At 30.1% G+C, this 9,712-nt stretch overlaps 1 protein-coding gene across 1 annotated transcript; it reads left to right on the top strand.

The window, feature by feature from the left end:
- The first annotated feature begins 4,698 nt into the window (after positions 1–4,698).
- On the top strand, positions 4,699–6,946 carry LOC107926975 (tubulin beta-9 chain). Its single transcript, NM_001327268.1, is given in 3 exon segments — positions 4,699–5,136; positions 5,241–5,510; positions 6,042–6,946. Coding segments are annotated over 3 exon segments (1,338 nt in total). The 5' UTR covers positions 4,699–4,742; the 3' UTR covers positions 6,716–6,946.
- Positions 6,947–9,712: the final 2,766 nt, after the last annotated feature.

Raw genomic sequence — 9,712 nt, forward strand, 5'->3', positions numbered from 1 at the left:
TTTTAGGGGTTATGAAAGGTTCAAAGAAATCATACAATTTTGAGGGCAAATTTAATGGTTTTGAAGTGTTGGTCAATATTTGGATTTTGATTTAGTCCACAAATTAATTGCCATATGCTTTTTTTTTTGTCAAATTTGTGGTTTATCCAAAGGTGAAATTCTGTCATTAGTCCCAATACTTTGCAAAAGTTATGGATTAAATCCTTATACATTTATTTGGTCATTTTTAGTCCATGTACTTTTTAAATTTTAAAATTTCAATCCTCACCAAATAGTAATTATTAAATTCATTAAGTAAAGTTTTGCTATCTCTAAAATCCAATGTGCCAAACATGTTATCATATGTGTAATATTATGCCAACTTGTTATTTTCACATATAACTCACTAAAAATCCAGTTAATTGATTAATGATTATCATTTGCGTCAAGACTAAAATTTTAAATTTCAAAAAGTTTAGAGACTTAAAATGATCCGATTGGGTAAAATTGACTAAATCCATACATATACACATAGTATATGACTATTAATTAAATTTAACCAAACAAATTTAACTGCTACTATTTGGATCAAGATTAAAATTTCAAATTTAAAAAAAAATATAAAAACAAGTGACCAACTTAAAAAATACAGAAACTAAATCCATAACTTTCGTAAAATACATGGATTGATAGCATACTTTAACCTTATCCAAATTGTTTTAGTCCAAACAAATGTTGTTACAAGCATATGTTCTTAGTCAATAAACAATTCAATTTTGGAAAAGTTGAATGCTTTACTCTAATTTTTCATAAAAGATTAAAATATGTTATAAGTATATGTACTCTTCACAAATTTAAAATTTAATCTCTGTATTTTAATTTTCAAGAATTTAGCTCTTTTATTTTTCAAATTTCAAAACTTGAGTTTGATCGTTAACACTATTAAATTTAGTTTATTAAATTCAAGTTCATTAGAATGTCATATTTTTAATTACATTGCTACCAAATGAGTCTTTTTTTTATTTAAAAAGGTTATATCAATAAATTTAACAATATTAATAATCTGAAGTGAAATTTGGAAAATAAAAAAATTAAATTCTTGAAAATAAAAATAAAAAAATATTAAATTACAAATTTATAAAAAAAACATAATTTATAATATATTTTAGTCCAAATAAAAAAATTTATTTTGGATTCAGATAAATATTCCGATCAGTAAATAAATCCACTTTTATATAAATGTTGCAAATTGGCTCCGATGTAGAGATTTGTTATCCTAACTAAGATTAATGCTTAAATAACTTCTTTTCCCCTCAAAATTATTATTTTTCAAATAATTCTAACTTCTAAATTTCAGTAAATCCACTACTGAGAAATATCAACATCTTATATATATTTTTACGCTACTAAAATATAATTTCACCATTTTATTAATTTATATCTTTATAATTTTTAAAAAATTAAATCAAAATTTTATCATTTTTAGAACTAAAGTGTAATTTTATTATTACTAATTTAAAATTTTAAAAATTATAAAAATACCTAAATAAAAAAATTCCCATTTTAAAAATTGTAGACCCTCCAACCTCTAGCTCCGCCCTTATAATGATGGATTGAGTTTGAAGCAATTAAATATAAAATATTTGGGGTTTAATTCAATATTTTTTATTTTGGTAGTATAAGATTTTGAAATTATGTGTTTGTTTGAATTGAGTTATTAATCTTGTGTTACTAATAATGTTGAAATTAATCTTAATATCACATTACCTTTACACCTTATTTTTCAATTTTTAACTTTTTTTTTGTCATTTGTAATATGTTAACCATTTCTAAATTATATGAAATTAAAGAAATAATTAAATTAAATTAAATAAAACTTATTTATTTATAAATGGAACTCTAATTTGAAGTTTTAATCAAACATTCCTAGATGAAATTTACTAGAAAAAGAAAAATAAACATTTATTGAGTTTATATAAGCCTAATTTGCATGCTAAATATCACATTTAAAAAAAATTATGTAAAAAAAACAATTTGATAAAATATTATTTTAAATAATATTATATTCTACCAACCAACCAAACAAACAAAAAAATAAAATATTATATTTTAATTAAGTTAACCAAATAAAATGACGTAATAAATCCAATAATTTACTAAAAAATCCTACATTGCAACAACCATATTACCATAAGTAATTATATATTCTTCAACTCAACCAAGGGTCGAAGAAAATTGAGAGTAGATAAGCAAAATCATTGAAATATGTGAAATGATCGTAGAAGATAAATTGGTGGGTACATAGGTTCCTTCGTTTCCAAGGCATGTAAAGCTTCTTAGGTAGGAATTAGAATCTCCATATATTTCAGTGCTCACATGATGAAAGAATAAGAATCCTCTCAAGCCCTTTTTTTATTGAATTTGTCTATACTTTCAATTATCGCCGTCATTTACAAATTTATAAATTAAAATTTAAATATCTTTCTTCTTCAATCTATTACACTGATCATCAGATGGATTTTAGTCTAAGCTATTTTTTTTTACTCAACGATATGTACTAATCTATTGTACCAATTATCAAATTATCGCTTGGAACTGATTAATCAAACTTTAAAAAAGAATTAACCGTCTAGTAATTTGAATGAAAACTTTCAAATAGTTTAATGACTAAATTATAAATTTACTAATAATTTAATGAATCTTAAAAATACAAGTTTAAACCTGAAAAACTATATTCTCAACAGAAACATCGCAAACCTTGAATATGAATAATAAAGAAAAAATCTAAAAAAACATTTATACACTACAATACCTTTCAATCCTCCACCTTGTAAAAAGGTATACCTTTTGTAGAAGAAGAGGATGGGAGAGTAAAATGCAAGTTTCAGACAAAAATAGAATGAAGAAAAAGAAGTGATGGGTTCTGCACTGTCCTGACATGAGTTTGCCATCAAATGTTTCTATAATAGCTAGTGTATGCATATAGAAAACTTGCTTCATTTATACTATACTATACCCCTCACAGCCAACAGCATGTGCTCTGTTCTCCCATTCATGGCATTATATTTGCACTCAAGCAAGAATCAGACCCAAAGCTCAACTGGCACCAAAAAAGAAAAGCTGCACACTTTTGAATCTCATTAAAACAATATTTTATCACATATTATTTACTTGGGATTTCCATATTGTGGGTGAATACATATTTTTCTTAATTAGGTATAATAATATATATTAATAATATTTGGGGGTTTTTACCCAAATAATATAAAATAATTAAATAAACACTGAAATGGGATAAAAGTATAAATATTTACGAATCTAGGTAGGAGTTACAGTAAAAAAATCGATGCCGCCTGACGAATCTAGGTAGGAGTTACACTGATAAGTTTGAGGGTTGTTTTGAAGAAAAAAATCGTATCAACATTTGATTATGTTATATATTTGAATCGACTAATTACATTCTAAGCATAAAAGGACTAAATTATTTCAAATTGAAGTTTAAAGACCAAATCTTAAATTAAAACATAATACAAAGACCTTAACAATCATTTAACCTAAAAGAAAACGTAGGTTTCAGTTATAGAAAGTGCTTGCGTGTACCTAGATAGGTTCTTTCATTTAGAATTAATAGTGTTATCTATTTCTACTACTAAATTATACTAAAGAACTAAATTTTAAATTCAAACATAACGAAAAGACCAAAGCATTATTTTTCCTTTCTAGTGATGAAGAATAGCAGTACCGGTGCCACCGATTTACTAATGGTACCTATAAAAAATTATTATTTTTTAAAAAATTGATGTGACCAGTGGTTGGAGAGAGAGGTCTACCGATTGGTCAAGTGGCACCAATTTTTTATTTTACCTCCTGCCTAGATTCGTAAATATTATTGCATTTATCTCATTTCATTATTTATTTAATTATTTTATATTATTTGGATAAAAATTCTAATACTTTACTTTTTTTTAAAAAGAATTTATTTAATTATTTTATATTATTTAGATAAAAATTCTAATACTTTACTTTTTTTTTTAAAAAGAATTTCAATTGCGTTTTTTCTTAATTTAGTTTTAATTCTATACTAATTATAAAAATTCTGATCGGATTAGTGTGGTGTCAAAGTCAAGTCACATGAATTTTGTTGGAGAAAAAATAAAAATTAAACACATTTTTCGATTAATTTATTATATATATAATAATATAAACACATTTTTATTTAATGTTGTCAATAATATTTTTTAATTAAAATTTCAGCACAACAATTACACTCTCATCATTAAATTTAATCTTATTACCATAATTAAAATTATGAGGACAATTATTTTTTAATCTCACCCTCCATTAATGCATATTATTAATTTTTGTTCGCTACTTCTTATTTCACTCCTAACATTAATCATTAACCCAATTTTGAACTGTTATAATTTCTTAACTTATTCACTATTGTGGCCCTGGGTCCATCTGGAAAGGCCACCGTCAAGGCTGTCCAACCACAACTTGCCACGTCATCAATTCCAGTAACTATATTGTTACAGTTACTAAGCAAATCCCAATTTCAAAAATTCAATTTCCCACGAAAACGAAACGTCCGTTACTAACCGACCAAAAACACAGCTCAGCCTGCCGTCAATTAACGGAAACCTTTTAACTCCTCTATATAAACCAAAACCACTCTTATCACCATTTCCCCATAAAAAGAATTTCCGGAATTCTTATTCCTTTTATATTTTTCCTCTCCAATTTTCCGTCACTTTCCCGAGAAAATGAGAGAAATCCTTCACATCCAAGGTGGCCAATGCGGCAATCAGATAGGAGCCAAGTTCTGGGAAGTCGTATGTGCCGAACATGGCATCGATTCAACGGGTCGATATGGTGGTGACTCGGAGCTCCAGCTTGAGCGAATCAATGTTTACTACAACGAAGCCAGTTGTGGCCGTTTTGTTCCCCGCGCAGTTTTAATGGATCTGGAACCCGGTACCATGGATAGCGTAAGATCCGGTCCTTACGGACAAATTTTCAGACCCGATAACTTCGTTTTCGGACAGTCGGGCGCCGGAAACAATTGGGCTAAGGGACATTACACTGAAGGAGCGGAGCTTATCGATTCCGTTCTCGACGTAGTTAGAAAGGAAGCCGAGAATTGCGATTGCTTGCAAGGTTATCATTTGCAATTTTGTTTTTAAAAATTTTAAGGTTCCTTTGGTTATTAGGTGTTAACTATGATCTAATGCTAATCATAAATTAGGGCTGTTTGGTTACAGGGTTTCAGGTATGCCATTCTTTGGGAGGAGGAACGGGTTCCGGAATGGGAACGTTGTTGATATCGAAGATACGAGAGGAGTATCCGGACCGAATGATGCTTACGTTTTCGGTGTTCCCATCTCCCAAGGTTTCTGATACTGTTGTTGAGCCTTACAACGCGACACTCTCAGTTCATCAGCTTGTGGAAAATGCTGATGAGTGTATGGTTCTTGATAACGAAGCTCTCTACGATATCTGTTTCCGTACCCTCAAGCTCACCACTCCAAGTTGTAAGTATTTTTATTTTTTTTTTGTTTTCTTGCTAATGAAGCTTCTGATTTGTTACTGTCGAACTACTTTTTGTGTTTGTTTGGCTGGTGAGAAATGAAGTAGAAACTGTAATTTGGGTTTTTATAATTTATTTTGGTTTAATGTGTTTAATATAGTATTGTTTGGGCAACCATTTAGATATTAATTAGATTGATTTAGATTGTAAGTGCGTTTGGTATTTGATTTAGTTGAAAATTTCTATTTTGTTATGATGAATCCAAAACTAGGAACACATGGAACTTATTGTGTCCATTTTGTGATTGAATTAGCATTTTCAATTTAAGGTCTAGAACCTTCTCATTTAGATTCCAATTTGTGAGAGTTAAAACAGTGAAGTAATAGTCCATCTTTCTGTGTATTGAAGGTGAGGTGGAACTAAAATAGTAGGAGCTACATGAATCTTAGATTCTCTTCTCTGCCACTCTGCAATGAATGCAGTCGGGGTTGTATATACAATATATGGAATCTAACTTGTAATGTTTGATGTTCAGTTGGAGATCTCAACCATCTAATTTCTGCCACCATGAGTGGTGTAACATGCTGCCTTCGCTTCCCTGGTCAGCTTAACTCGGATCTCCGCAAACTTGCCGTAAACCTTATTCCATTCCCCCGACTACATTTCTTCATGGTGGGATTTGCACCTCTCACCTCACGCGGTTCCCAACAGTACAGAGCCCTCACTGTCCCTGAACTTACACAGCAAATGTGGGATGCCAAGAACATGATGTGTGCAGCTGATCCTCGACACGGCCGATACCTCACAGCATCAGCGGTCTTCCGTGGGAAGATGAGCACGAAAGAGGTTGATGAGCAGATGATCAATGTGCAAAACAAGAACTCATCTTACTTTGTTGAATGGATCCCGAACAATGTGAAGTCCACTGTTTGTGACATCCCTCCAATCGGCTTAAAGATGGCATCCACATTTATTGGGAACTCTACTTCAATCCAAGAGATGTTCAGGAGGGTGAGTGAACAATTCACTGCCATGTTCCGTAGGAAAGCTTTCTTGCATTGGTATACTGGAGAAGGGATGGATGAGATGGAGTTCACAGAAGCGGAGAGTAACATGAATGACTTGGTTTCTGAGTACCAACAATACCAGGATGCAACTGCAGATGATGAAGAGTACGAGGAAGAGGAGGAATACGAGGCAGAGGCTTAAAATCTAATGGAATAATTTGGATGTTTTTTGTTGTGTTTTGGATTGGGCTTGTGGAGTGTGTTGGTGCAATTTCTCACTTCCTGTTTTGGGTCTTTGGATCACTGTGTTGTTGATTGTGTCGACTTTAGTTTTGTCCTCACAGCTTACAGAGTATATGTTGTTGTATTGCTTGTTGATTCATCTTATAAGTAATTTCAAGTACACCTTAAGTAAACGGTTTTTTTATACTAATTTTCGTTTTAACCGACATTATTAACATGCATTCAATCTATGTTATGACTGCTTCTTGGCAATATGCTAAACATTGTGTAATTTAAGGAACATGGTTTACCGATTTGTGCCATGTATTGTGGCAATGTCTCACTATAGTAAGATATTTTTTAATTAAGCGTACATATCTAGGTTAATGGCTTGATCTGGGACTAAGAAGGGCAGTAAAATCATCCAACTATGCAACTATACATTAAACATTGTCTGCCATGGCACAAAGATGCCCCAGGCAATAGACACATTATGTCCGTTCCCAACAGTGTGCATACCATTGAATCACCAGAAATTGTAGCGGAAAAATTAATATTTTATCCAAAACCTTAGACTATTAGATTATAGCACAGTTATAATAATAAATATATCTGTTAAAAGGTTTTTGTTGAAAGGGTTGAGTTAAGCTAGAAATTCTATTAGTGTGAAAATTACAAATTAATTAAACGTATGATTTGAAATAAATTAATAATAACACATGAAATATATATATTATTAAAATAAAAAAATATATTACAATTTTATTATGATATTGTCATCAATCTTGAGTCGGTGTCAAGTTAATTTGTGACACCAACTTAATCAAATACATTATTGATATATATACAATTGATGGAAGTAATAAATTGTGCATAATAAAATTAAAATACATTAAAATATTAGAATAAAATTTTAGTTGAGTGATAAATTTAAAGTATTATTAATGTATTTAGTGCAAGTTTAAATCCTACTTTATGCATAATTTTTTTTTAAAGTGAAAAGACTAAAATAATGTCAAATAATATTATTTATTTTAATTACATAAGGGTATTCACGTAACTTCCTAATAAATTGGTGACCTAGTTGAGGGTGACACCAATTCAACAATGAATTTTTTTTATAGTATAGAAGTTTAAAATTTATTGTGTCACGAGTTTAAATCACATTATAATCGAGTTTTTGTTGACTTTATATAAAAAGAAAAACACTTTAAAAACTATTACATTTTAGTAATTTTCTAACGAAATTGATCCTCAATTCACTCATCATACCTATGGAATCAAATACTTAAATTTAAGTATGGATATAAATATAAAAATACAAGTTTGAGAGAAATTCTGAACTAACAACATTACCCTTTACTATTCATTATATTACTATATTGACATTTGAAAAATAATTTTTAAATAAAATCATAATAATAATATTTCTACTTGAACTTCATGTGTTGGCCTGATGGCCAAGGTGTTCATCGCTCCAAATGTGGTCTGGATTTGAATCACGCTAGTCACGTTGCTGTTAGGGCTTTGCCCTCCTCTTGTAATTTATCAAGAAAAAAGAAAAAAAAGACTCTCATCAATTTCCAATTATCATATGTATTTGGCCATGATTCCAAATAACAAATTTATCAAATTAAATAATTTAATATGTGTAGCTGGTTATATTAATTATAATTATAAATCAACTTATGTGTCTTTAATTGATAATAGTGTAAAATAGTATATGTGAATTAAAAATAGTTAGTTTGTTGATTGGTCAAACTATTGTCTAAATTGTTGTTCAGACACAAGTTCGAACAAAGTAGAGAACAAAACAAAAACAGTGTAGAGAGTAAAGGAAGAGATAACATCTAAAGTTTATTAATGCAATTTAGAAGCACTCTTACTCTATGGAGCTTCGCTTAGTGGATGTTTTATTAAATAATTTATCTAATCACATATTGGTTAAAGTTTAATTTACCATTACACAAACAACTTATTACAACCACTCTCCTAAATATCTCGTTACAAGCAGTTTTAAACTCTTTCAATTCATGCCTAAGTGAATCAACAAAATCAGCACAAGCACTCTTCAAGATGATGTTGTAGTTCCAATAGGGTCGGAAGCGTGTAAATTATTGTACTAAAAAATCACACAAAGTTCAATTCCCAGGAAAGAGAGGTGGATCACAAGGATCTCTTAAGTACCAAGTCTTTCCTTAGTCAGAATATCCCTTCTATCGTAATTTAATAGCACAATTAAATACTACTATTATACCCTCAAATATTGAAAGAAAAATAGGACAAGAAAAAACACAAGAGTTTTAACGAGGTTCGGTAAATTTTACCTACGTCCTCGGGCACTAACACCAGATGATAACTTTACTATCTCCAAAATATTACAAACAAATAGAATTCCTTAAGAATTCTCAAATGGGAGAAGAGAGAAAACTAAGAGAGAAAGATTGGTTGGGATGGTTGAAATGAAAATGATTAGGCCTATTTATAGTTGAGGTTCAGGGACCAACTTGCAAATAGCCTAAAAAATTAGGGACCAAAATTGCAATTATCCCATTCAACTTTAAACAACATGCCTATCACTTTTTTTTTCGGTGCCAATTGCACCTCTCATTTTTGACTTTTCAACACCCCCTTAATTGACTTTTCAACAATTTCCACCTTGAAGATTTGATTAGGATAATCACATTTTCACACACTTCCTTCAACTCCCCATATTCGATAAAGCTATCTTTTGTAGTGCCTTCAAATGCGCTCTCGAGCGCCATACACCTGAAGGTGCTCAAATTCTCAGGATGTTAATCAAGTTCAAACAATGATTAAACTTGATTGTTGTTACCACCTTGGTCATTGTATCTGCGGGATTATCTGCTGTCGGAATCTTCTGAAGTAAAATTTTTCCTTTTTCAAAGACTTCCCGCACAAAGTGATATCTTACGTCGATATGATTGGTTCTTGAATGATAGACTTGATTTTTCGC

The sequence above is a fragment of the Gossypium hirsutum genome, chromosome A08 (assembly GCF_007990345.1).
Source record: "Gossypium hirsutum isolate 1008001.06 chromosome A08, Gossypium_hirsutum_v2.1, whole genome shotgun sequence".
In the NCBI taxonomy this organism is placed as follows: domain Eukaryota; kingdom Viridiplantae; phylum Streptophyta; class Magnoliopsida; order Malvales; family Malvaceae; genus Gossypium; species Gossypium hirsutum.